At 54.2% G+C, this 27,985-nt stretch overlaps 1 protein-coding gene across 6 annotated transcripts; it reads left to right on the plus strand.

Moving 5' to 3' along the window:
- Positions 1–27,915, plus strand: LOC138683640 (serine/threonine-protein kinase PAK 4-like). 6 transcript variants are annotated; one of them, XM_069775635.1, is made up of 10 exons: positions 1–110; positions 942–1,006; positions 22,274–22,497; positions 24,452–25,129; positions 25,645–26,088; positions 26,174–26,307; positions 26,420–26,546; positions 26,650–26,775; positions 26,881–27,015; positions 27,140–27,915. In XM_069775635.1, the coding sequence occupies exons 3-10, from the start codon at positions 22,294–22,296 to the stop codon at positions 27,293–27,295; spliced, it is 2,004 nt and encodes a 667-aa protein (XP_069631736.1). In that variant the 5' UTR covers positions 1–110; positions 942–1,006; positions 22,274–22,293; the 3' UTR covers positions 27,296–27,915. The 6 variants fall into 6 exon arrangements, with proteins under 6 accessions (XP_069631736.1, XP_069631734.1, XP_069631740.1 ...); XM_069775633.1 differs by lacking the exons at positions 1–110; positions 942–1,006 and adding an exon at positions 13,521–13,920; XM_069775634.1 differs by lacking the exons at positions 1–110; positions 942–1,006 and adding an exon at positions 14,004–14,270.
- The last annotated feature ends 70 nt before the right edge of the window (positions 27,916–27,985 follow it).

Genomic DNA, 27,985 nt, shown 5'->3' on the forward strand with positions numbered 1-27,985 from the left:
CTGTTGCTGGGGTAACGCGGGCAGGGCGGGTGCCCGGATGCGGTTCGATCGCAACATGGCGGTGGCCTAGTGAGCTGGGGGGAGTGGCAGCCCTAGGCTTGTCGTGAGGGGTGAGCGGGGGCTGAGGGGGAGGTGAGGGCCTGAAGGGGACGTGGAGGGGTCTGAGGGGACGGGGACGTTGGGGGCCTGAGAGGAGATGGAGGGGATGAGGGAAAGGGGGAGACTGGGGGTGGGAGGCTGAGGGAGAGAGGAGATGGGGAGGCCTGAAGGGGGGGGATAGGGGGGTGGGGGTTATGGGGAGGGAGGGTGCTGAGAGGGTGGTGGTTTGGGGGGGGGCTGAGGGGAAAGGGGGGGTTGGGTGCGAGGGGCTGAGTGGCCGGGGGGGAAGGCAGTGTGAAGGATTGAGGGTCCTGGGGGAAGGGGGCAGTGGGGGTGCTGGGGGGGGGGGAAGCAGCTGGGGAAGTCCTGTGCCAGAGGTTGGGGGGGGGCTGGGGAGAAGGGGAGGGTGAGAAAGTGTGGAGCTGGGTTTGGGAGGCTCCTGAGGAGCTGGGGTGGGAGCTGGGCCGGGGGGGTGGTGAGCGGAGGGACAAGCAAGCTGCGAGGTCTTGGGGAAAGCGGCAAAACTGGGGAGGGGGATATTGGGCCTGCCCCAACCCTCGGGGCTGGCGGGGCGAGCAGCAGGAGGCCTGGAGGGGAGCGCAGGCAGGGCAGGTGGGTTGAGCCTGGGTGTGGAGAGGAGTCCTGGAATTCGAGGCAAGGTAGGAGGGGAGCTGGCAGCAGGCGGGGAGGCCGAAGGAAGGGTAGGGATAGGGCTCTGCCTTCCTCTGAACCCTCCCTGGCCTAAAAATAGTCAAAATTGTGGGTTACGAGGTATTGTAGTCTAGGCACTGTGCCGGGCCATGTGTCAGGGAACCTTACGGAAATCTCTTGTTCTCGTGCAGCATCTTTCACCGGAGGATCCCGGCATGCTTAGCTGAGTCGAAAAAGAGTTTTCCCTTCCTCGCAGGTAGGAAATGGAGGCAAAATAATTTGTCTGGAGAAGCCCTTTCTCCCCGGGGCTCCTGTCACCGCGCATCACTCTTCAGAAGTCCTTATTCTGTGTGTGTGCTTTGCGATCCGATATTCGAGAAGGGTCTTTTCGTGCCAGAGTGTGTCTGATGCTCTTCACCAAGTGCAGGAGGGAGGAGAATCGGGAGAAGCACAATCGCTGTTGAGATTAGGTTCTTGTAGAAAAGCCATCGGAGCCCTCCTCGGCTCTCTGGGGTGTGGAAATTGGATCAGCCCTCTCCCTGTGCGCTCGGTAACATGCAGGGTCCAGCTGAAGGGGAGAGGCTTGCAGGAAGCACAGAAAAGCATCTAAGAATTGTTTTTTCTGGTGTCTGTTATCTGCGTTCTCAGTTCTGTGTGGTTTTGTACACCCATCAGTGTTTACAGGGCACTTTTCTCCCCGGTAACGAGGCAAGTTAACGGTCGGTTTAGCTGCAGAGCCCCGGAGTAGATTTTTCCGGTGTCTCGTGCGACTTTGGGCCGGGTGTTTGGAGGCAGCTGGGCACTGTTGCACAGGAGCTGGCATCCCTTGGGGCTGCCGTAACTCCCCTGTCTGGCGCTGAACCCCTCGAAAATGGGGTTTCGTCCCAGTTTTGGCACATCAGGAGGAGAGTGAGAATAGAAATCGCCATCTCCAGACTCCTGTGTTGTGCTCCCATGGCTGTAAACGTGAGGTAGCGGTGCCGCGCCAGCCAAAACTTTGCCAGAGCTGGTGCCGGCACTGCCTGGGTAAGTTGTTAGTGGGGACGGAGAATCGACAGGTAGGAGTGCAGGCAGCGCATGCCCAACGCGCGTATGGTTTTTGGGCTGTGAAATTATTAATTTGTGTAACCTTTCCCTGTGCCTGCATGTTCCCTCAACTGAAGGTATCCGCAGCTGGAGATAAGCACCCTGCGCTTCCTTTTCTGTGTGTTCCCATCGCTGGTGGTGCTTTGTTTGTCAAAGGGAAACGAAAACAAAATGAGAAAAGTTTCAGGATTAGTTTTCAGTTATGTTTTCCCTGTAATTTACTGAATTTTGCAACAATGAACTGGGTGGGCTGCAGGGCCGTGGAGGGACTCTGGCAACACCCTATGCAGTAGGCTCATAAATAACTGCAAATTGGATTTATTGAGAATACCTAGCTGTGGAGTGCGGCGGTGGGGAAGATGCAACTGACCTTAGGAGAGCTGTGGGGAAAAAAAAAAAAGAAGGTTTTAAATAAAGCCCCAAAGTTTGAACAGTGGCCAAAGAATTAGCTGCTGGCTGCCAGTACAAACATTAACTAATCCTGGCAGCTTTTTAAGGCAAGTATCTTTAGTTCTGGTTAAGAAATAAACCTGTTGGATGTATGGATTGTCCCTGGTGCAGGTTGAGGGAGGTTTTCTGGGAACTGCAGATAAATGCCACGTAGGAACAGGACTGTGAAACGTGGTACCCGGTGAGGGTGTAACATGAGGCTGTGCCAATCCGTGGCTGGTGTCGAATGTATTCATCTTCCAGCCGCTATAACCACCTTCAGAAGGATCCCTCTGAAACCTCCTGGCTCAGCTGGGGAGTTATCACCCTGAGATTCCCAAATAAAGGTAATTAACTGGAACGTATTTGGGCGTTGAAATAGCAGCAGAAGTTTCCAGGGAAGATGCTGGTGGGATAATGATGGCTCAGGTTGCGTATCACCTCTGCCGAGTGGAAACTTCTCTGCTCCCCCTCCCATGTTGTTCCAAGTTCCCAGATGTTTTCCAGATACTGGCTATCTTTATTTACATTTGGGGGGGGGGTGACATTTATTTTACTAGCGCTTATTCAATCTGCCAGAAGGAAGCTGTCTTTATAAAAATAAAAAAAAAACCACAGGCTTTTGCTCTGAACCACTCAACGCACTTTGTTTCTGTGTTGGTGACTCGTTATTGACGCGTGGGCTCTGCGAGCCGTGGGTTTGTGCATCCATCTCCATTTAAAAGGTGGAGATTTTGTTCCTGACGTCTTGCTAAGTGCTGTCCACCTCACTGGGGGTGAGCAGAGCAAATCGGCACAGCCTGAAACCTGGATGCCACATGCTTGGGAACTGTCGGAGCGGTGAGGAGGGGAAAGCAGTGCTGGAGGAGATCAGATCTGGAAGGGATGAGGTTTGGGATGGGGGCAGCCCCAGAGCACATTTGTGGAATGTCCCTGCAACGCGTTCTTCACCTTGCAGGCTTGGATCCGCTGTGCTTGACTTTTCTGATGAATAATTTAGGAATTTGTGGGTGTTTGGCAGAGGGGGTGGGAGGGGAGGAAGCGTAATTTTACATCACCGCTGGTGGTTACAACTTAGGTAGAGCCTTCATGGCCAATTTAGCGCTGCCGGAGAAGAAATGGTTCCCTCTGAATGTCAATGGGATGTTTTCCTGGCACTGCGGGGGACTGACACGCTGCCATGCTCACGTCCTGGCATGGAAAAGAGCAGCCTTTATCGCAGCACGTGCTTTCTCCCCAACTCTAGAGGGATTTCCCGACCGCGCTGCCGGGTTTGATTGTCCTTTTCCCAGCCAAAACGAGTGTCCGGAAAATGAGGAGTGGGGCTGGCGTGCATGTGTGTCCTGGCTTCACAGCAAGCTTTGCCTCCCCAGTGAGATCGCTTGCTTTGGGGCCGCATCCTTGGTGCTTGCAGGGAAGGACACGTCCCCTAAAGTCCTGCCTGGCTCGGGGAGAAATCCCAGGGACGTTTTCACGGCTTCCCTGCAGCCTAATTACAGCCGTGTTGTTTTTATTTAATAAAACCCGATGTCTCCTGAGCTTAGGCGAGGAAGGGAGGAATATTTGCTGTCTGCCTCACAAATTGAGCCACAGTAGGTTTAGTGTTTTCAGAGGCAGCTTTGTGTGGCACAGGCGCAGCTTGCATTTCCAAACCGGCTTCCTGAAGGATTTGCTGTTTTCATAGATCTTGATTAATTGGCAATTGGATAATTTTTTATTAACTCTTCAGCCCTTCGCCTGCTCTTTCTGCAGCTTTGTCGTGGTTTAACCCCAGCCAGCAACTAAGCACCATGCAGCTGCTCGCTCACTGCCCCCCCCACCCAGTGGGATGGGGGAGAAAATCAGGAAAAGAAGTAAAACTCGTGGGTTGAGATAAGAATGGTTTAATAGAACAGAAAAGAAGAAACTAATAAAATGACAAAAGTAGTAATAAAAGGATTGGAATGTACAAATGATGCACAGTGCAATTGCTCACCACCTGCCAATTGACACCCAGCTAGTCCCCGAGCTGCGATCCCCTGCCCCCGCTCCCCCCAGTTCCTATACTAGATGGGACGTCCCATGGTATGGAATACACTGTTGGCCAGTTTGGGTCAGCTGCCCTGGCTGTGTCCTGTACCAACTTCTTGTGCCCCTCCAGCTTTCTTGCTGGCTGGGCATGAGAAGCTGAAAAATCCTTGACTTTAGTCTAAACACTACTTAGCAACAACTGAAAACATCAGTGTTATCAACATTCTTCTCATACTGAACTCAAAACATAGCACAGTACCAGCTACTAGGAAGACAATTAACTCTATCCCAGCTGAAACCAGGACAAGCTTTAAACCAAACCCTTCAAAGCTGCTTCTCTCTGAGTAAATGATTCAGGGCGTGAGGTTCTTGCTCGGTTTTCGTGTGCTTGCGTTGCAGGTGGAGGATGTTTAAGTAATGATGATTTTCATTATGTCCAACTTTATTAGAGAAAGTGTAATTGTTTTGAACTGTGCTCACTCCGTTTTTTCTTTCCCCATGTTGTGCACTTACACAGTGCAAATAAGCTATAATTTTTGTAAATTATGTAAGGGGCTAATTAAAGGTTTTACTCGATTAATCAGCTTGCACTTTAATTAGCACCAAATGGTAATCGCTTGCTGAAACATAAATTGACTTCTTGGCTGCCTGTTATGGGAGGATCCAGCCCATTCCGGCGGGACTGTCAGAAAAGGGGTGCAGGGGTGCGTGCTCTGCCTCCCATCGAGGGAGCCCGGCTTTGTTAACCCCAGCACCACCGTAGATGTTAATGAACTGTTGCCAAAGACATAAATTCATGGTTTCACCTTCCTACCATGCAGTGTGCTCCGTCTGGGCAGGCAGCATCAAATCGGGTCATTAAAATCTCTTGGCCTAACGAAGGGGGGAGCATTGGCTGGCGCAGTACCAGCTCAGAGCTTTTATTTCCCTGTTTTCCGAGGCCAGGCTGTGCAAAGTTGACGTGGTGGCTGCCTGCCTGCAGCGCCGGCACGGCTGCACGTTGTGCAAACGTGACTGTGTTTTTACCATCACTAATACCACATCAGGGCCTTTCCAGCAACTGGAGAGGGAGCTGAGTGCTGATCACTCTCTAAATACACTTTGAAATCACCTGACACCAATGTCTCATTGCTCTGCTGTGCCAGAGCCTCCTGGCTCGTTGAGAGCATGTGTAATTAATGTGCCATGTGGGGGGAAGAGCTGGAGATGGCTGTGTCAGTCCTGGTTCGCATTCTTGGCATGCCTCGCTCCCCTGACCCTGCAGCTTCTGGCTCAGAGGAAACCTTGTGCTGAAAAAAAAAGCTGAGCCCAGACAGAAATTTGCGCTCCGTGGAGCACATTTGGGTCCGGTGGTGTCGGGGAATTGTGCCAAAAGGTGTCGGTCACATCTGTGTGTGTGCTGTGACAAAGCACAGCTGTCCGCAGCGAGGACACAGAGATATGCAAGGGGTCTGAAGTGTCTCCATCTCGTTAATGCTCAAGGGGAGGCCTTGGGTTTTGTGATTGTGTGTGGGGTTGGGGTTTTTTGGTTTTTTTCCTCTTTTTTCCTCCCTGAAACAAATACTTCAGTTGATTAAAACGTTCTCGCCTTACAAACTGCCTCTGAGGTGACTCCTCCTCTTTCCTTTGAGAGCAGGCTCCTGCAGAATAGCTGCTTTGTCAGGAGGTAGATTTAACAGGCGCTGGGGTAGGGCTCTTGTGCTCCTCCTGCATCCCTGGTGGATCACCTCCCCCATCTCCCAGAGCTTCCTAACGGTCTTTTGCTAATGAAGAGCCGTGCCGTAATGTGGCATCCCACCTTTGGCGTCATAAGAGGTGGTAGCAACAGCAAGACTGTGGTGTGTCAACCCCATGAGAAATCCCCCCCTTTTCTGGTGCCTTCCCCACCAGGAATATCCGCAGTGTCGTATCAGTGGAGGAACAGCTGGGGTGAAGGTGGGGATGTCAGCAGCGATGGGGTGAAGGCCAGGCTGATGCTGGTGGAGCCTGGGGCCGGCCACAGAGCATCCCTCCTTCACCTCCCACTTTGTGCACGTGATTTAATGAGTTCCCTTGCAGTCGGGTGAGAGGGACGTGGCCGATTTAGGAGCCTGGCATATTTGGGCTGGTGGTCCCTGCTTGGCGCATCAGGACTGCCAACTCCAGCAGAGCTATCGAGGGTTCACGCAGGGACCCCTCTGCCCTCAGAGTAGAGAGGGAGTGAGAAGAGGAGGTTGCCCACCCCACGTCTTTCTTGCTCAATAAGGATTTTTAAGCCCAAACCATGTTTAGAAGTACAGTGCGCTGCCAGGTTGCATTAAAATCATCATTACAAGTAATTCCCCTCCAAGGCTGCTGGGACAGCAAGACTGGTTGCGCATAAATGGAAGGGACTTTGGCTTCCTTGGTGCTTGTTTATTGTCTGAAGCTTTCTGTCGCCTATCGACCCGCTCCCAGGTCAGGTGACATCCCCATGGAGCTCTTCCCGATGTGGATTACCAACCTTTTGCTGCTGCTGGGGTTATCTGGTTTCGATAAATAATCACAGAATAAAACCAACACAGTCTCAGCAATCTCCCTCTCGCACAGCCTCAAACGTGCTCCTTCAGCAGGAGTCAGGTGTGTGGGGGACCCCGCCCCACATTTTGGGGTGCCAGCATCACTGTGGGATATGCAGCCGACTGAGGGCTCCCGTCCTCCATGAAGGAGCCCCGAGAGGTAAATGCGGAGCGCGGTGGCTCTGAGCCTGCCGAAGGCTAATCAGGTTTTGTCAAGCCCCGGGTCGAGCCTGTACTCGCTTTTCTTGTTTCTTTTTTCTTTTTATCCATTGCTGAAGAGCCGGAGCATCTGAATTAAATAAATGGAGGAACCTTGGATGGTTTTGTTTACTTCCCCGGTGGCTTAATGCCTTGTTCAGCTGTCAGAATAAACATATCGGCTACAGATCGAGTTTCTCTTCTCCACCCTTGACCAAAGGGATCTTCTGCGCAGAGGAACCTGTTTGTCCTGGCCAGGATAGGTGGGAGCAGAAGATGCCAGATATAAACTGGGAGACTCTTTTCTTCTTTAAATCAGTTTGGAACTTCCACTTGAAATCATGCTCGAGTGTTTGGTTAACCCCACTGCAAGCGGGGGAGTCACAGGTGTAATAGCTCCTCGGCTGGGTCGGCAGTTGTTCCTGATCCCCTCTCCCAAAACAGTCCATCCTTCTGAGGTTTTCCGCACCAGTTGTTAAACTGTTTCTGCTTCCAGAACAGATATCCCAAAAACGGTGTGCGATTTGCATGTCTTGACATCCTTTTAGTTAAAAGCACCTGCTTTCTGTATTGCCAAGTACGTAGTAGGGTGGGGTTTCCTTAATTTTGGATCTTTTAGGCTGGATTTTGCTCAAGGATTGTCGCTGTTGTTCAAAAAGTTGCACGTTCGCCCGATACCGCTTTGCTGGGAAAGCAGCTGTGTGTGGAGCTGGTCCTTGGGGCTGAGCTGTTAGTGCTCTTTGCTGATTAAAACGGATGTACCCAAGCGCAGATTTAGATCCTGGCTCAAGGCCCTTGTCTGTGCTCCTGGCTGGCGTAGGTGTAGGTCTGCAGGGTTTTGAGGAAGGATTTTGGGTCAGGACAGCAGCTCACAACTCCTGGAGGAGCCTGGACTTGAGCATTTCTAGTCCTCCCATCCCTCTGGCACATCCAGCTGGAGATGGATGCTCTGGGTCCACGTATGGATGTTAGGTCCAGACTAAAACCCAAACGTGTGAAGGCTGCTCAGGTAGCGCTCAGGTAGCTCTCAGGGCTGCTGCCTCCCAGGGGTTCAGCACATCATCTCTGCTCAGAAACAAGCTCCGCACATCCCTCCTGGCTGGCTCCCTATTTAATTTCTGTGCTAATTATCTTCTGGTGCCCTGGGGTGTGGTCCTCTTGCCCTCCACACAGCAGTTGGGCACCGGAGCACTTCCACTCAGAGATTAAATGAACGAAGACTTTCCAAGCGTCTGCCAGCTCGGGGAGAAACACTGTTTGAATGTAATGGTGGGGAAAGCAGAGGTTAGCAAGCGGAGTGAGTTTTGTGTGATGTCCTGCATCGAAGGGTCTCCTGGCAAAGCAGAGTAGAGCCAGAGGATTAATTTGGGTCCGGAGCTGATTTTGGAAAGTGATTTCCCAAAGCGCCCCAAGATTTCATCTCCCGTGTGTCCATGCGTGCAGCTAATTCTGCTTTACGGGGAGAAATTCGGTCTGCGGAGCTTCTGCCTGTATCTCTGGAAACTGAGATAAGGGTAATTGGAGCTCATGCTTCGAGGCACAAATTGTGTCTCTGGGGAATGGGAGGACCGGCCCTTTTCTGGTGCAATATTGTGCCATGGTGTTTTAAGGGGGAGTTTCTGGTGCTGGGTGGCTTTGTCTGATGGGGGGGGATTGCACTGGCCCCATGAATCTTTAGAGAATAAGGTAAAATTCAGCATTAGCTGAATCAAAGCTGGTGGGTTTGATTTTTGGCCAGAGCTCTTGGTGGGTACACCAAAACCCAGGTGTACCCCTTTTCTTTTTGTAGAAAATATTCCAGTAGTTTTGGAAAAATCCCATCACCGTCATTGTTGTTTCTTCCTCTCACGCTTTTTTTTTTTGAGCACGGTAGCTGGTTGCATGAAGGACGGGAATCCTTTTCCGAAGCTTGCCATCGGCGGCTTCTGCTGTTCTCTAGCACCTCTTCTCCGAAGACCTCGGAGGTCTTCATAATCATCTTCTGCTCTGAGAAGCCAGTATTATCCTGCTCTATTGAAGGGGAAACTGAAGTGCCTGGAGGTGACTCACTCCTTGTTGCAGGGCAAGTCAGGAGAAGAGCTGTGAACAGACTCCCAGAAACCTGCCTTTTGGCATTAAAGCAGGAAAAGGACTGGAGTTGTGGCAGGGTGATGACTGCAGAGTGGATGGAAAAAGGGAAAAATTAAAATAGTTTTGCACTCAAAGCCTAAGCTTTCCGCCACGAAGAAAATGCCTCGCTAGGCTGGTTTTTGTGTGTGCTGGTAACTGTTTCAGACCCAGTGTTGCTTTGCCACTGCTCTGTGGAGCATCAAATGCAGATGGAAATAGTGAGGCTTCATGTTTGTGCAGCTCTGAAACAATATTTTGATTTTTCTGGCTTAACCCTCGTTTCACTGACGCTGGGCTTTGCCAAAACAATTACTCTCTTACAGCTGTTCACAGCAATATCCTGTGGTATCAAGGCAATTGTACCGGTATAAATAAATTGGGAGATTTATCCAGATGCGAAATAACCTGTCAAAAGCTCCCCTCTGTTTTCTAGCAGATAGTACCCTGATTTTGGATCGCGAGGTGTCTGTACAAAGAGCTGTGCCCACACAGATGGGTGCTGCAGCCATCCCCAATTTCAGTCAGCAGCATTGCTGGCCATGTCGCAGAGTCAAATGGTTGCTCGCTGTCACAAGCTCTGCTGAATCCAAACTGATTTATTCCTTAAAAACAACCCCAATAAAACAACCTCCTGCAATTGTTTCCCTTCCCATTTGTGGCAGGCGATGGGATTAATGTTTAACCTCTCTCCACCTGGTCTGCGGGTGGTTTCGGAGGGAGCTTGTCAGGCACTTGCCTTCTCTCCCCACAAGCCCCGGCTTGTCAAGGTCCGCGGGCTCCTGCACCTGAAACTTCTGTGCAAGCATTTTCCCCATGCTCGGGGTGGGAGCAGCGATGTCTCATTGTGGGATGCTGCTGAACTCCATGGTGGGGGTCACATAGCCACGGCCCCTGCTTGGTGCTGCCGACCCGGTGGTCCAGCACCTGGACCTCTAAGGCATTGGGCTCGCTTTTTCACCCCTGCTTCCCCAGACGGTCAGAGCTGTCTTGCCGCACATCGTGCCAGGGCAGTGGGATGGTGCTGGGGTGTCCCCCTCTGTGGCTCAGCGCCCCCCCAGCAGGATGGAGGAGACGTGGCCTCATGAAAGACTCCGGCAGCAAATGTCTCACTGTGGCTGCAGGTAAAACACCTGGGGCTGCTCTGTGCTGCGCAGGTTGAGCTCAAGCCCCACTGCTGGAGGTGCAGGGACGTGCACCGAGCACCGGCAGTTAGGCAGAGTTTTTGATGTACTGGTTCCCTGTGCTGCCGCGTCCTGCAGGCTGGAAGTTTTGCTTTGGGACAACAGAATTAAAGAAAATTAATCCCCTTTGATCAAGCTTTTGAGGCTGTGTTTGGGGAGGTGCATTGCCTCTGAAACCAGGAGGATCCTTGCAGGGGTTACTAAGTACTTCAAATGCTTTGAATTCCAGGATTCCTCTTCCGCTCCATCATCTGCCTGGGGACATCGGGTTCTTTTAAGCGGTAATCCGTGGTTTAATCCATCCCAGGTGCCGCACTGTCGCCCTGCCATGCTCTCCTGCCGCCTGCGCACTCAGGCAGCCTCGACCAGGTCCGTTTTTGGCCGCTTGTCTTCCTCAAGCGGCCCAGCGCAGGGCTGGAAGGCTGACACCTCTCCTCCTCTTTGAAGATTGCCGCTCCCAGCTCCGGATGGTTCCCTTCTCACTTGTGCAAAGCCAGCTGGGCCAGTTCAACCCGCCCTCGCCGGCAGGTTAAACAAACCCGAGCAAAGCGTTATACTTCCGCCATCTCAGCGAGGCAGACATCGACGTCCTTGGCTGGAAGAGGACGCCCATCTCTGCTGCTTTGCTTCAGGTTTGTCCTTCAAGATCTTCCATCCTCGGAGAATGTGATACCATCGAGGAAATCCCAGGTTTCCAGCTGAGCTGCTGGTGGCCCTTCTAGTACAAGGTGATTTATCAGCAGGTACGAAATCCTCTTGGCGCAGCCCTTGCTGTGCAAATATCGAGCCATCGTTTGAGGTTTTTAAAGCAAAATGTAAGAACAAAGGCTGGAGCAATATCAGCTTGAAGCCGTGTGAGAAGTTTATTGCCAAATAAAAGGTGATAGCAGGGCTGAGTCTGTACCGCATAGGCCATGGGGAGATGAAGTCTCTGTAATAGCTGATATATCGCTTTTTTCCACTGATATTTTGAAACTTTGTTGTGCGAGCGAAGCCTGCTTCGTCTTCTGGTAGGGCCGAGTTGTGAGTGGAGTTCGTTTTGGAGATAAGCTTTTGTTCCGGGGCTCTGAGGCACTATCGGGATGTGCTTGCACAGTGGGAAGGGACTAATTAGGTGGTACCGAGCAGGCAAGGGTGCTGCAGGTTCAGGAAACATCAGGATTGTCTGCAAGGTGAGGATTAGGAAGACATGCGCCTTCGCTAATTTTGTTCAAATTCTGAAAGATTTGGGGGCTAGAGCTATTTCTTTAGTGTGCTTATATCTTTCTATGAATTAATTAGTGTGTTTCACAAGGCTCTGAAATTGATGCTGGGGGCTCTTTGTGCTCTTGGCAGCTGAAGAGAGCAGCTGGTGAATTTTTGTAGTCGCAGCAGCTTTTGAAGACGTGCGAATCGGAGGTTTTTAAGCCTCTGCTTGTTCGTACTGACACGAGAAATAACTTTCCAGAAGGACAAATGGGTCTTGCCTCTTGCATTAACAGAGATGCCATGGCTCGAGTTCTTCCCAGTTCTCCGCTGCTGTTTTTCTCCTTCCCAAACAGATAAAACGAGGAATGCATGAACACTAAAATGTGATCTCAAGCCTGTTCTCAAGCTTCTGGGGGGCTTGGGATGAATTCAGTGCTTTTCACCAAGCTAGGTAACATCTTAAATCACTGTGGCCGCGACTCTCTGTTAAGGTTTTAAGCGAACCACCTTTTCCCTCCGAGCACGCGTGCAGCTCTTGCATCCTGAAAGGCTCTGGCGCCAACGGATCCAGGCTCGTGAATTCGCCCAGCGCAGGTGTCTGCCCATGGAGCTGCCGTTCGAGACCCCCCCGAGCGATGTGGCAGCATCAGGATCCTCCATCCTGGTGATGCCGAGAACACCCTGCTTGAGCTGCACCGAAACACGCTCCTTCACCACGTCCTCTGAACACCCATGGCACTCTGGTATCTTCTCCAGCCAAGCGGCGTGAGGTTGTGACTTGTGAAATTGGAGAGGGGAAAAAAAAAAAAAGAACAAGTGGTGGGAGAGGTTAGTCTTCATCTGATGATCTTTTTTTATTATTTTTTTCCCCCCGGACACCACATCCTTCTGGTGTGATTCTAGGAAAGCTTCCAAGCGCCAATTAGCAGTCCAATGGTGGTGCAGAAGATATTTTGATCCATGAATATTCTGAAAGAGAATAAATATGAGGAAAATTAGTGCAAATGGGAAGTGAGCAATCTTGTTGTAAACCATGATAAATGATTAACATTCCCAACTGTGGTTTTTTTACCCACCCTCCCTACTTGTAAAAGGCATTTGAATAAAAATAAGACCACCTCAGCTGCGAGACATCATTGGGCTCCATTGGATGGAGTTGGCAGAGGTGTAGCCATGGTGGCTTGACTCTTATCACCTGCAGGTGCCTGCTGCTCTCTGCCATCTTGCCCTCGCTGCCCAGTTCGTGGTCTGGCACCTTCCCGGCAAACGCCAATGGGGTGGACCGTGTGTGGCGGAGGCTCGCAGCTGCTTGGGTGCTTGGCATGGTGGACTGCCATTGATTTACGATGCCAGGCAAACCTCCCAAGTTTGTCCGTGAGATTCACCAGCTCATCAGGCCAATTCGAGGGTGTTTCCTTTGAGCAAAAGCTGAAGGGAAGAAAAGAGAGGAGTGAAATACACACGCTGACATCAAAGCCTTGCTTTTCTGTGCCGGAGAGGGCTCGGACACTGTTCCTCCTCGCAGCGAGCGAGCTGGAGAGTGCGCGCTACCTCATGGGACCCACCAATTAGTGCTGCTTTCGTTTAGGAAATGGCATCACTCTCGTTCAGCTGGAAGATGGTGGAAGAGGCAGAGGCTTTAGGCAGCAGAGTTATGATCCTCACCCTTAGGTGAGGCTCTGATGCCCAGGTGAGGAGCTCCTCAGCTTATCCTCACACAGAGGGTCCGGATCGCACCTGGAGTCCCCTGGCCAGGCTTCAGGGGTCATGTATCTTAACAAGGGGTCTTAAAACCAGCAAAACCCACGGGAGCTGGGGCTTGCAGGTCGCTGGTCCTGGCCATGAGGGGCTTGGTTACTGCAGTGCCAGCGTGTGTCAGCAGTCCCCGCCAATGGGCATGCTTCACCAGATGGGCGTGCTTCAACAGCGTGCTCTGTGCCCACACCCCAGGGCAAGAACATGCTTTTAGGGGCTCTTGAGAAAGCTGGGTGAACATGTTGAGGGGACGCGCAGTGGGAGGGAGGCACGCTGGAAGCATGGCGTGGCGAAGGGCTGCTACCCTGACCTGGGGAAATTCCCCTGGCTGGGAGGGCTGGTTCTTCCTGCTGGGATGGCTGGCGGGTTTTCTGCCGGCTCTTGCCTGCCTTTTCCCTCTCCTTCCTTCCCCATCTCTTGATCCCCAGCCGCCCTGAGGGGCACTTGACTGGCTGCTTTGTTTCAAATGTTGCTGCCTCATTGGTTCCCAGCTCAACTCTCCTCTATTCTTGCTCCGCTTCTTGCAAGCTTTGTCTTTAACCCCTCCAAGCCTTGCAGCGGCCACCCTGCCATCTCCTCTCCCAGCTATTCCTCCCTCTGCGCTCTCTCGACGGATTACCGGCCTTGCAGCATGGGCGAGAGTTCAACGGCAGCGGCGCTCCCAGTCCTGGAAAATGGTAATAACGTCTGTTAAATCGTGGGGCCGTAGTGCCGGCGTTAGTCACTGTGTTGGGTGCGCGGAGACAGCGGCAAGCTGTTATTTTGGTCCCTGACTTCAGAGTGGGAAGCAAGCAGGACGAGCTTTGCTCGGCAAGCAGCTTTGCCTCCCTGGACCCCTTTTGGGGTACACTGGGGTTAACCGCGCTGCTCTCCCCTGTCCCAATCCATCCCTGGCATCCAACCGCTGGAGGATGAAGGAGAGGAAAGTCCAGCCATCCCAGTGCAAGCCCGGAGCCCATGGGAGCCCAGTGGCAGGAGTGTCTGCCTGCGAAACTGGTTCTGGAGGGCGATAAGAGCAGGTTGGGAAGTACGTGAAGCTGGGAAAGTCAGCACTGCGGCCGGGAGGGGGAGAAAACGCCAGTGGGGAGAGCTGCGTGCCAGGACCAGCGTGTTGGCCAGGTCCTCCGTAGGCAGCGATCGTGTCCCCCGCGGGGCTGGGAGCAGCTGTCGGGGTCCGGGAACCAGGTGGGGAGTCTGGGAGCGTGGACCCCGGCTGGCTTGGGGAGCTGATGGTGGATTGCCCCGATCCATAGGTCTCCCCACGTCCCGGCCCCTGTCCTGCGCTCATCCGCCCATTGCTCGCTGGTGCTGGGGGAGGCGCTTTGGAGTTTGCAGCGTCAGGATTTGGGAGCTCTGCCGCTGGCCTGGAGCGTTGGGCTGGAGCTGCTGGCCCCCAGCGTGAGCTGTGACCCCCCCCCAGCCCCCTTTGTCCCACAAGGGGCCACCCGTGCACGGTTTTGGGGGAGTTCCTCGGTCCCCATGTCTCTCTCGGGGTGAGGGCTTGGGGCGAACTTCTCTCCCTCCTTCCCCTCTGGCTTGCAGGAAGCAGGAGGATGGTGAAGGTGAGTAATGCAGAGTCTGGCTGATTTTTATGTTTGTTTTTTTTAATGAGTTTTAACCAGGGTGTTTTGGGAGGGGGGAGCTCTCAGAGGAGGTTTATTCCCTTTCTGAGCCTGAGCCGGGTTGGGCGGCCGTTGGAAACGCGTGGAGCAACAGGGGGTCTCTCCATCTTGCTGGCTGAAGCAGGTCTGTTGTTCGTTAGCGGCGCTGCGAGGTGAGGCCGGTGTTTCGGGGGGAAACGGAGTTATTTCTGACAAGGAGGATGGGAGGGACTCTCATTTTCCTTGCATATAGGGGTGAGCCTGTTTGCATGGGAAGGAAAAGGGGAAAAATTGAAAACCCAGCAAGCAGGGGAAAACTGAACCCCACATCTGTGCCACACACAGGGTTTGGACTTTAAAAACTGGATATCCCTTTGGCAGGGTGTCCTGCTCAGCCGCAGCTGGCATGCAGGTTAATGGTGTGGAAGGGCTGGTCGCTGGCTAATGCTTCCCAGCTGCTGGCAAGCAAAAGGTTGTTCTTGCCTGGAAACAAGAGGAGGAAATAATGTCACCCGGAGCCAGCTGCCTGCTGTCACGGTGGGAACAAGGCTTTGGGGGTTTGTAAGACCCCCTAAAAACCCTTATGTCCGAGCCTGACCTGGCCTGAGGAGGAGACCTGAATGCCAGAGTCGGTTGTGAATGGATGCGGTGGGTGACAGCACTGGCACCCAGGGGGTTCCTTTTGCTCTCGGGCATCCCATGGGCTCCTCTGAACCTCGGAGGAGGCTCTGGGTGAGCTGAGCTGATGCCGGGGGCAGCCAGGACTCCAGAGCCCCCTTTGTGTGGGTTGGTTTGTTTTTATTTTCCTCAAGCACCACATAATTTGTCCAGCTTCTGAGTGCCCTCAGCTAAAATTGTGTCTCAAAATCCAAACTTCACCTGCGTCAGGCAGAAAGTCTCTGCAGAGCCTGGGGTAGGGAGAGCAGCTCTGGGATGTGAACGTGGTGCAGCTGCAGGACAAACAGCCCCTTTCTGCTGCTCCGGGGAGCAGCAGCGGCTGGACCAGATGTTTATTTTGCTGGGCCCGATGTGTTTAAAGAGGAGACAAGTGTGTGAACCACGTACAGCTGCACCAGATATTTATTCTTAGGCATGGGGACAAACGGGATGCTGCTTCTGGATCCTGCCGGGGATCTGTTAAATCTCTTTGCCATTTGTCCACGCTAATGGCAGGACACTCTCCTGCCAATGGACATTCAAATCTATCAGTTTCAGATTTTATGCAAAGGAACAAATTGCCTGCATGCACCTTTGTCATCTCCCCCCCCCCCTTTATTTTTCATTTGAAAGCTGCTATCAAACTCCCCGCCAGCAATAACATAGGCTTTGGGGTGTTTGTCAGCAATGGAGAATATTCTGCCGTTTTGTTTACTCAGGGCTGCTAGACACATTAGTTAATGGCTGACTAATTAAACAAAGCGGAGATAAAGGGAATCTGACCTGGGCTAGGACAGGGCTGAGGAATGTGTGTAGCTCTGGTGGATATCTAGCCAAGAGGGGGGAATGTGGGGGAGATGTTAACCCACTCTTAACCCCTTCCTCCTTTTGCAGAGGGCCCCCTCCCACTATCGAGAGCTCCTCCAGGCTTGGCTCAGCCCCCCTGCCCCTTTGCACTGCCTGTTTTCCCCCAGCCAGCCCCAAAAGGATTATTTTTTGTGAAGCCAAGGTAGATTTGGAGGCTGATTAGCTTAACTAGCAGTGTCCCAAGGCGCTCAGATGCTCCAACGTCCGGTGTGCGGGTTGATGTATATCCTCCAGGTATATTTATTTTCCTTAGACTTCCTTGCAGTTAAACGCAAAGCGAGCGGTTTTTAAACATCCCACTCAAAGTTTAGCAATTATCTCCCAAAACCAGGAGACCCTTTGCCATCCAGAAACAGGACTTCTGTCCATGCAGTGATTCTTTGCAAAGGCTCTTGCGTGTGAGGAAGGATCCTGTGCGAAGGAAGGTGGTGTTTGGAAGCAACCGGTGCGGGTGAAAGGGGGTCCAGCCTTGGTTTTCCTTTCGAGCGCAGTCCTGCCATGGGGATGGTGTGAAATGTCTGTTCCTCCCCAAAACAGCAGCAGTCTGCCTGGGCTAGAAGCTATGGGAAGCTGGCATGATGCTTGCCGTGACCATAAAAGGATGAACTGAACAAAAGCGCCTGCCCCAGGGTTACTTTTTAGCCATCGGGGTCTACAAGGTAAAGTTTTCCTGGCTTGGGAACCCCATAAACCTGCTGGCTGCACATTTACACCTTCGTTTACCCCTAATTAATGTATTTGCCTGTGCACAGTGCGGTTCAGGATTCAACCCAGCCCAAGCTGGTGCTGGGTTGTGCTGCAGACAGCCAGAGAGCGGCTATGTCAGACCCCCAGGGTGAGCAGGTAAAATGGGGGATTGCAAATATATGGTACTCCCTCCATTTTTTAAAGGGGGACCAGGACAGAGGTGGAGGCAACCAGGCAGAGAAAAACTTTGCTAATGGATCGAGGATTTATTCAGAAAACCTCAAAGATTGGGAAAGCTGGAGAGGAGGGAGTGCCTTTGCGGACGCCTTGGATGCAGCAGGATGCCGGAGCACCAGAGTTGGGATTTCCTGCGTGGAGAAAGGGATTGTCTCAGGAGCTGTTGAGTTTCACACCGGACAGCCTGTCAGAAGCAGATTCAGTAGACTAAAACGGAATCACCACCTGAAGGCAGTGAAAGTGGGAAAAATGGATCCACCCCATGGCAGCCCTGGCTCTGCCGCTCTCCCCGTGCCCGCCACAGGATTTCAGCATTGTCCCTGAGTCCCTGTGTGTCCCAGGATTGTCCCCTTCTGCGGGATGGGGACAGTGTGCATAGTGGTGGGGGTGTCACCCAGCTCCCCCAGGATTCAGCCTCTCGACTCGACCGACTTCAGTCCCCTTTTAGATTTTGTCAGCTTGCTTCTAGCCTGGTCCCAGGCACCGGCCACTGTGAAACCAGCTGGTGGGGTTAGGCACTAAAGGTCACGCTCGAATCGCATCCTGCCGGCTGCAGTGTCTCCCCAAAATCCTCCTGGCGAGCTCCTTTTGGGTTTGGGCACTGCAGGATGGCGCTGCTCCTTCTGAAACTGGAGAAACGAGGGAGTTAAATAAACAAACCTTAAATAGTGGCCTAAAATGCCAGGCTTCCTTGGGTTTGTTTTACTCAGCTGCCTCCACGTCCCCCATCCCATGTGGGAGAGGGGTGTGCTTCCTCCCAGTCGCCTGCTTTTATTAACAAACAAATAAAAACTGGTTTTTCCTCCGCTGATGGGCTTTTGCCAGCGAGACGCAGGGCTGGAGCTGGACATGGTGAGAGGCTTGCACTGCTGTAGTTTGGTAGGCTTTCCCCCGGTGCCAGTGCTCTGTGTCCCCGGAGAGGGAATTTTTTGATACTTTTTTTGATGTTTTAAAGCCCAAGCTGCTTCTCACGTGAAAGCGCCGACCTGCTGGTTTCAGGCAAGTGAAAGGTGGGTTAATTTGCAGCTTCATCCTCTTCTCTCCCTGGGGCTTGCACCTAAGGTGAGGAGCATTGGTGCATGGACACTGGGGCTCGCGCTCGAGCAGCAACCTGTTTAAAAGCATCATCTGACCCCCATTAATTACAGCACCTCCTGGACCACGGCTCACCAAGCGCCAGCAGATCCCTGGCAGCGACTGTGAACCAAGCTCTGTCATCCACCAAGTCCAGAACAAGCTGGTAGTTACGGAGATCAGCTGGTTTTGGCAACCGCCAGCAGACTTGGCAGCTCTCGATGCCGCTGCTGGCGGGCAGATGCTGGTGTTGCCGTCAGTAGCCGGAGTGCTGAGGTGGAAATAGCCAGTGCTGCTGGTCTTTCCAGACTGCGGCGAGGGTGTTTCAGCAAGGGGATGCTTGTCTTGCTCACCCCTTGTTCTGCATTCACTGCACTGACCGCCGGCACCCCATGTGTATGGGGCTGGACCCGGAACACGCTCGGCAGGTATTTAATGGGGAGAAAAAATAAATGAGTTTAAGGTCCTTAAGCTGCTTTAGGAGCATTTTGAGTTGCTAATTGTTGTGGTTTAACCCCAGCCAGCAACTAAGCACCACGCAGCTGCTCACTCACTCCCCCCACACCCAGTGGGATGGGGGAGAAAATCAGGAAAAGAAGTAAAACTTGTGGGTTGAGATAAGAATGGTTTAATAGAACAGAAAAGAAGAAACTAATAATGATAACACTAATAAAATGACAACAGCAATAATAAAAGGATTGGAATGTACAAATGATGTGCAGTGCAATTGCTCACCACCCACCGATCGACACCCAGCTAGTCCCCGAGCTGCGATCCCCCTGCCCCCGCTCTCCCCAGTTTATATATGAGATGTGATGTCACATGGTATGGAATACACTGTTGGCCAGTTTGGGTCAGCTGCCCTGGCTGTGTCCTGTGCCAACTTCTTGTGCCCCTCCAGCTTTCTCGCTGGCTGGGCATGAGAAGCTGAAAAACTCTTGACTTTAGTCTAAACACTACTTAGCAACAACTGAAAACATCAGTGTTATCAACTTCTCATACTGAACTCAAAAACATAGCACAGTACCAGCTACTAGGAAGACAATTAACTCTATCCCAGCTGAAACCAGGACACTAATCTTTCCCCTCGACTCATGCTGGTGTTTAATAGGGTCTGATAGCTCCAACCTGTTTCTCTCTGGCTCTCATCCTGGTCGGGATATCAGCCGAGCCACGATGCATGAGAGCGAGGGCTCGCTCTCAAGTGCTCTTGCTTTAGCCCTGGATGTGGTGGTATCCATCTAAAGCTTGATTTCTTTTTTTTCTCTTTACCCCAACTCAGAAATTTTTTCCTTTCCCCTCCCAGGTCGGGAGGAGCAGGACTGCACTGACTTCCAGCATCTGCTTTGCTGCAGAAACTATTGAAACAATTCAAAAAACAACCTGAAATTGTTGATTTAGGGGAGGCTTGCCAGCACTTCAGGCTCCCGCTGGACAGGATCGATCATGTACCTTTGAGCTTGGAAGGATGGGGGCGTTTGGATGGTGTAAACAAGCCTCTATTGTGCCTGGCTGCGGGTGTTTACACCAGGAAAATCGGCATTGGGGTCCACCCTGGGGCCAGGCTTCCTCCGCAGCCACAGCTCTTCATCCTGGGAGACTGAGATGCGTTCAGGGGTAGTCTCAAATACACCATGAATGAACAAAACTTGTAAATAAATGAAGAAAACTGGCTGCATTGGGTGACTTTGTCTTTGCAGCCTGCAAAGGGAAAACGTATAACTTGTCAGGCAAAAACTGGGTTTGAATTTCATGCTGAAAACGTGCTGGCCACGCTGCTAAGTTTAGTTTCAGCAGCCTTGACTTGTATTTTAGGCTTCTCGACCTGTATTTAAGTGCCTGAGTAAACAGTCTGTTGTTCTCGCTCAGGCTGAGCATCTGCATGCCTGGCTTTTTGCAGGTCAGGCTTTTTTTCTTGCCGGTTTATTCAGCTTGTAACTTAAAATGCTGCCTTAAAACCACGCTTAAAAGTGGTTTCAAATGACACCCTTTAGGTAAAAGGCTTAAGGAACGGTGTCAGTCACCGAAGTCCAGTGAAATGACCTTTTCCTGGGTGTCGCTGGACTGCCCGGGCTTGCATTTGCTACCGACTTGCTTTCCTCGTCGCACCTTGTGGGTTTTGGGTTTTTTTTAAATCTCCTAGCTTTTAATTGTGGGAGGGGTTTTTTGCTTAGTTTTTAAATTTAAGAGCATTACATCAAAGGGAGGAGGGATGCAGAAAAATGTCTGTGAGACTGGGGCTCCCAAAACTTCCCTTCTCCTGGAAGAAACATACTGCCCGTGTGAATTACGCTGGGAAGGAAGCAAAGACAAGCAGAAAGAAGCAGGATTATCCCAGAGGGGAGAAGACCCCTGCCTCCTGCCACCCCTTTATGGCTTCAGGAAGACAACCAGAACAGTTGCGGAGAGCAGAAGGATGTCCCCAACCATCTCCATGGGTCGTGTGAGCTGCCAAATCCCTGGCAGCAGCGTTATCTCACCTCCAGGATGGGCGAAAGCCTGGCGGTTGCGGTGGAAGGAAGCAGAGTCCAGCCCCAGCTGGGCTTGGAAATGCCTTTGCAGTGAGGACAGGTGTTAGTAAGTAATCCAAGCCTGTGTTGTCCCATAATTCATGGAGGCGACGGTGCTTCCCGGGGCTGAGCCGGAATGCATGGCCCCCACGGAAGCTCCGAGGAAACTTGCTGCTGCTTTAGTGTACCACCAAAAGCACACCAGGCCCCTCTGCTACCTCTCGGAGAGGTGCTGCACACCGCTGGCTTTCCTTTGATGGAGAACTTTGCAGGATCAGTCACCAGGGACCAAAACAGGACCTTGATCTGGAAGACAGTAATTGTAACCAAAGTTGTTCCGCGATGCAGGGGTGCATGTGAACACCACCATCCCCATCTTGGCAACATGTCCCATGTGCTTGAGAAAACACCTTTAATTAGGGAGATTTTGCTCTAGATCCCGGCTAGACACCCGTCCACCTGCCTGCTAGGCTTGGCTCTGTGCCGCTCCCTATCCAACTGGTTCCCTGTCACTTCGGGGCAGCTGGTGATGGGGAGCTAGGAGAAGACACTGCAAGGGGTTGCTTTGGGTTTGTCTGTGGCCGGCTAACAAGCCCAGAGCAGTGCAGGGTCAGTGTTTTACCCATAGGTGTCTGTTCAGCTGCTAGTGTTTAACTTCAGTATAATGACAAATACCTGCTGATTCCCTTGTGTGTCCGGGTGGGTGTTTTCTGCCCCAAGGAGGCTGCAATGTGTTGGTTGAAGCCCTTGGGGGGACAGTTGCCAAACTCTGGCTCCAAACCAGCGCAAGAGTAATTGCAGTGCTGCGAAACGCTTGCAAGATCAGCCCTAAATCCCTGGGTGCTGGGACACAGCGTGTCAGGGGAAGCTGCTTGTGGAACTGCTGGAAGGAAAAGAGCCGAAGAAATTGCCCACCCAGGTGGTGACAAAGAAGGACAGCGGGTTGAGGAGCCAAAGCTCATTGCAGGGAATTTTCTCGTGCGCTGTACAGGCGGGCAGCCTGGAGCCCCGTAAAGCTCCCTTGGTTGCCCTGGTTTGCAATCGCTGCCTTCGCATTAAAAAAATAAAGGCAGGAGGGACCTGCAAATGTATCTTCAAACAACTGGAAAAAATGGGGGATGAGAAGGACCGTGGGGAATTGCAAACGCAGCTGCGAGGTCAGGTGGGCTATAATAACCCCCCTAGACGGGGAGCAGCCTAATGAAGTGCCGGGCTTGTAGTCACTCAAGGTGTTTCCTTTTTGGCACATGTGTGGCAAGTAATTATTTTGCCAGAGAGCAAGGTCAGTTTCTAAAGAAGGGGCTGTTTGTTTTATGGCTTGCTGAGGTCACTGGTGCGCTGCCCACCTCTCCCTCCTCCTCCAGGCTTCGTTTTTGTCCCTCTTCTTTGCCCCTCAGGTCTTCTAGCCAGCCTCACCATGTTCAGCAAGAAGAAGAAACGTATCGAGATCTCTGCTCCCTCCAACTTTGAGCACCGCGTCCACACCGGCTACGACCAGCAAGAGCAGAAATTCACAGGGCTGCCGCGGCAATGGCAGGGCATCATCGAGGAGTCGGCCAAGCGCCCCAAGCCGCTGGTGGACCCTGTCTGCATCACCACCATCCAACATGGCTCGCAGAAGGTAGGCAGCTCTGCTGGCATGGTCTCTGCCCTCTCGGGGAGGGCTGATGATACTGCTTTTGGGGCTAGAAAGCCAGGCTGGGGATAATTTGGGCTCCGTGCCCTCTTCCCGGGGTGCCACGGAGCAGGTAAGGTGGCAGTTTGGTCTCTAACCTGCGCAAGCGGCAGCAGTGTCCCCGCAGCCAACCGCCTGCCCCTTCCCCACTCGGTGTGGGGCTGTGCGGGACGGGCACCACCCAGCTGCTGCCCATATGGTGTGAAAACCTCTCCCGCATCCTCCCAGCAGCTGGAAAAAACCCACCCTACAGGAAAACGCCAGGGAAAAACAGTGTCTGTTCCTTCCCATCTCATCCCCTCCCTGTGCCTGTTTCCCCAAGCTGCCATTATGTCATTTTTTTAAAGTCTGGCTTGTCTGCTCCCCTTGGTCGAGGACACCCACGCCACCCCCGTGCCCCAGCTCTGCCGTTCCTCCACCTTCACCCTAATTAAAGTCCCTGGCACTGGCCACAGTGTGACCAGCATGCCCAGAGCTGGCGTTCCTGCACAGCCAGTGGCTTTGCTCGCTCGGCTGGTTTGCCCCGGACAATGGGGCAGCTCCAGCAGCCGTGAGTAACGCTGGCTGCAGCCCTTCCGAGCGAAGCCAGCTGGGCAATTCTGCTGACCCAAAAAGATGCCAAAACCGGTGGGGCCCCTTGGCGCTGCCGAGCCCCATGGCTCGTGGTTGGGAGCCGTTGCATCCCACGCAGCTGGGGTTTGTTGTGGAGGTACAGGCTCAGCTTGCCTGTCAAGGAAATAACCTGCTCCCTAAGGCAGTGGGAGGAGGAGGAGGAGGAGGAGGAGGGGGATATAAATAGCCAAGGATGGCGTGCTGTGCTCGCTCACCCTGTGTGGAGGTGCTTGCTGCAGGGGAAGGCATCCTCCTCTTTGGAGGAAGGCAAGAGGCCTAGGGGATGGGGTGCCACTATCCCCTCGCCTCTTGCTGCATGGTCATGCCCTCCGAGGTTCAAGTCCATGAGGGTGCAGATCCCTCCCCGAGAGCTGGGAAACAGGGCATGTCCCTCCCCACTCCAGCCAGTCTGATACTGGGAGCCGGGGGAACCGTCCCTGCACAGCCCACAGCTCCCCAGTTCAGGTGTCCCACCTGGCTGGGACCTGCCTCCCAGCATCAGGCTTCATTTTTAGCTGCTCTGCTCTTCCCCTTTGCTCCAAGGCGGCATTCGGGACAGGCTCATTAACCTTTGGCTAAACGAACCACGTCTGCCCTCACCTCATGCATCTCCTCTCCCTCCTCCATGGGCCAATGACACTGAGGGGAGGAGGACCAGCGCCTGCCCCAGAGCTTTGCTGGGGCTGGACCCCAGCCAGGAACAAAACCTGCTGCCTCTGCACAGTTACTAATAATGGTGTTTTGGGGGCAGACGGAGCCCCCCAGGCACAAGCCAGGGGATGAGGTGCTGCCAGCAGCCTCCCAGACCCTTCCCCATGAGCCCCCCTGAGCGGGGCTGGGTCTGGCCAAAGGCTTCTCGGGTACGTGCTGTCTCTTGGGGTGCTTGGCCCATCCAGGAGGAGAGGCACAAGGCTGGCTCCGGCTCCCTGAGGGAGAGCCCTGTTATTTTGGTACCTAGAAACCTCCCAGTGGGGCCCAGGGCTGCTGGGGAAAGGCAGAGCCCCCTCCCCTCTCCCCCAGCCTCTAGCATCCTCCTCCATGAGGCTGCACAGTCCTGCTGGGCTCAGCCACCTCCTGGCACTCGACTGGACCGAGGTGGCATTGGCGTCAGCCCCTGGAGACCTCCTCCCCTCCCCTCCCCATGTCCCCTCTGTGTGAGCCATGTCCCCATCACCACCAGGCATTTCATTTTCTTTTTTTTTATTTTCTTCCCTTTTTTTTTCTTTTTCTTTTGTTCTGTTTGTGCTTTGTGTTCCTGTCTGCCTCCCGTCCCACATCCTGCTCAAAGACCATCGTGCGGGGCAGCAAAGCCGCCAAGGACGGCTCCCTGACCTGGCTGCTGGATGAGTTTGAGAACATGTCTGTGTCCCGTTCCAATTCTCTGCGCAGGGACAGCCCCCCCTTCCTGCCCCGCCGCGACCAGCTCTACCAGGAGAACGGCCTCTCCGAGGGCCCGGCCGCTGCCCGGCCGCATGAGGATGCCGGCAGGAGCAAGGAGAAAAGCTGTCACGGGGCCAGGAGCGAGCTAGAGCAGGGCAAGGAGAGACCCTGGGAGAGGGAGGACCAGCGCACCCACCACCACCACCAGCAGCCCCGCGGGCAGGAACCCGGCCCCAAACCTGCTCCCCCTGCCGGCGGCCACCTGCCCCCTCCTGAGTACCCCAAAACCCCGGCTGAGCGGGATGGCTGGTGGGACTACCCTGCCGACAGGGACTACAGCAAGCCAGCCGACCAGGTGGTGTGGCAGGAGCGCCCCGAGCCCTCCGACAAGCGCCCCAAATCCACCTACGCCAGTGAGACCAGCCCACAATCCCCCTGGGACAAACGCCCACTCTCCGGGCCCAATATCCGGACTCCCAACATCCCTGTCTCTGAAGGGGTGATGAAGACTGCTCAGCAGATGGGACGGCCTTTTAATACCTACCCGAGGGCTGAGACCAACCCTGGCAGGGGCGCAGGTTCACAGGTAAAGGTTCCCCCCCTGCTCCCCTCTGCTCTGACCAGATCTGCTTGGCAGCAACCTCTCCTTCCCTGGCTGCGCAGCCCAGGGGAGCTTTTCCTTGCTCTGCCTCTCCTCCACCTCCTAGAAAAGCAGCCTCTCTCCTCCATTTCCTAAGCAAGTGCTGGCTAACGGGCTCCTGCACTCCAATTAAGACCGGTAAGACTGGCACATGCCGAAGACCACTGGCCCCACGGGCGCTCCGTGCTTTCCTTGCAGCACCGGCCCCATCCTTGTCTCCAAAATGGCCACTGGCTCCTCCGTGGTCTCCTCTTCCCCCTTCCTTGGTCCTTCCAAGCCTGTCTAGCGCAAACCTTTCCTTCAGCAGCACCCGGCCCCGCTAACGCCTCTGCCACTTGCTTGGTTGGAGGCTGCAGGGTCGGCACCCAGTGTTTTGGGGACAGCGGCAAAATCCTGGCTCCAGCCGTGTGCTCCCCTGGGCTTTTGGTGGCTGACGTCCCTCTCCTCCCATCTCCTTGCAGGCAGAGCACCGGCCAGGACGACTGCAAGAGGTGGCATCCAACGGGCTGGTGAGCGGTGGTGCTGGCTCCTCCCGAGCCCACCCCCCTGGTCCGCCGCGCTCAAAAAACCCCGAGCCGCCCCATCCTGGCCTCACCCCGCATGCCTCGGATCCCCACCTTGCTTGCCAGCTGCCCACCGGCCCCCCACCGCCCCCGGCGGGGCCACAGCAGCCCCGCTCGCCCCAACGTGAGCCCCAGCGTGTCTCCCACGAGCAATTTCGGGCGGCCCTGCAGATGGTGGTGGATCCTGGAGACCCCCGCACCTACCTGGACAACTTCATCAAGATCGGTGAAGGCTCCACTGGCATCGTCTGCATCGCCACTGTCAAGAGCACCGGCAAGCTGGTGGCTGTGAAGAAGATGGACCTGCGCAAGCAGCAGCGGCGCGAGCTGCTCTTTAACGAGGTGAGGCAGAGCAGGGACCCCTCAGGGACCCGCTTTTGGGTGTTGCGCGCCATGGGGGGGCTCAATCGCAATCTCCCCTTGGCAGGTGGTGATCATGCGGGACTACCAGCACGAGAACGTGGTGGAGATGTACAACAGCTACCTGGTGGGTGACGAGCTCTGGGTGGTGATGGAGTTCCTGGAGGGCGGCGCCTTGACTGACATCGTCACGCACACCAGGTACGTCCTGGGGACCCCCGTTTGTGTGTCCCCTTCACCAGCTTGGCACCAGGGTCATCTGCCACCCTGGCACGCTTGGCTCTCGCTTCCCACCCTCTCCATCGGCTCGTAGGATGAACGAGGAGCAGATCGCGGCTGTCTGCTTGGCCGTCCTGAAGGCCCTCTCCATCCTCCACGCGCAGGGCGTCATCCACCGCGACATCAAGAGCGACTCCATCCTCCTCACGCACGATGGCAGGGTAAGCGCCGTGGTGGGGCATGGCGGTAGTGGGTACAGAGCCTCCTGGCCAGCCGAAATGCGGTGGCGGCCCTTCTCGCCAGCCCTCTTCCCCGGCTTTTTAGGTGAAACTCTCCGATTTTGGGTTTTGCGCCCAAGTGAACAAGGAGGTGCCGCGACGGAAGTCGCTGGTGGGGACCCCGTACTGGATGGCGCCGGAGCTCATCTCCCGCCTGCCCTATGGCCCGGAGGTGAGCATGCCACGGGTTTGGGGGGCGCAGGGTGGGTTTGGGGGCGTAGGATGGCCTCACCCCTGAATTAACCCCTGGCTTTACTGTGTCCCCCCCACCCTGCAGGTGGATATCTGGTCTCTGGGTGTGATGGTTATCGAGATGGTCGATGGGGAGCCGCCCTATTTTAACGAGCCGCCGTTAAAGGCCATGAAGATGATCCGAGACAATCTGCCCCCCAAGCTTAAAAACGTGCACAAGGTAAAGGGGGGTGACAGGGCATCCTGGGGAGGGGGAAAACCCTCCGGGGGCTCCCTGAGGTCCCCTGGGACGTGTCTACCCGCCCCAGGACGTCGCTGACGGCCGCCCCGCTCCCTCCCCGCAGGTTTCACCCACCCTCAAAGGCTTCCTCGACCGCATGCTGGTGCGGGACCCGGTGCAGCGGGCCACTGCCAACGAACTCTTGAAGCACCCCTTCCTGGGCAAAGCGGGGCCCCCCTCCTGCATTGTCCCCCTCATGCGCCAAAACCGCATGCAGTGAGGAGCCAGCAATGCTGGCGGCCACCCTGGCACCCTCCTCGCCCTCACTGTCACCTCATAACTGGATTTGTGACTGTGCCGCTACTGTTAGGGCGCTGGCGGGGTCATGGACCCCCCCACACCGTACTACTGAGCCAGGGAGCGGCCAGAGAGGGGGGATGGCTCGGTTTTGACGACTTCACCGACGCTCCGCGCAGGGCTAATGGCGAGGCTACGTGATGACACCGTCCTGGTGTGTCCCCCCTGCTTCCCAGCAGAGATTTGGGGCTGGGGGCTTATCCCACCCTGGACCTGGTGTCGCCCCCACCCTGGGGAGCGGTTTGGGACATCTCCCCACTTTCTTTTTCCTTTAAATCCCCCTTTTTTATCCCTATCCGGCCCCAGGGTTGGGCCACCACCTGCATCTCCGGGGGACACACACGTGTCCCCAACACTACGGCCACACTACTGATTTGGGGTCCTTACCACCCCCCACCCCCTCCAAACACGTTTTTTGTTCTTCCCCCCACCCTGTTTTGTTTTTTAACAAAGCTATTTATATTGTCATTTTGTAACGTCGCGGTATGGGGGGGCCCCGGGGCTGGCATGGGGACCCCTGGAGATTACACGTGTCCTTTTGGAGACAGCTGTGTCCCATGTGGTTTCTTTGGGGGGGGGCTGTGCATGCAGGCACAGGTAGCGTGTGCATGTA

Source organism: Haliaeetus albicilla, chromosome W (assembly GCF_947461875.1).
Source record: "Haliaeetus albicilla chromosome W, bHalAlb1.1, whole genome shotgun sequence".
NCBI lineage: Eukaryota > Metazoa > Chordata > Aves > Accipitriformes > Accipitridae > Haliaeetus > Haliaeetus albicilla.

Coding starts and splice junctions, on each gene's coding strand:
- LOC138683640 (XM_069775633.1), top strand. CDS start 13,710: ATGTTGCTGCCTCATTGGTTCCCAGCTCAACTCTCCTCTATTCTTGCT. Junction 13,921..22,273: donor GCTCCCAGTCCTGGAAAATG/GTAATAACGTCT, acceptor TTTGCCCCTCAG/GTCTTCTAGCCAGCCTCACC. Junction 25,130..25,644: donor GCAGGGGCGCAGGTTCACAG/GTAAAGGTTCCC, acceptor ATCTCCTTGCAG/GCAGAGCACCGGCCAGGACG.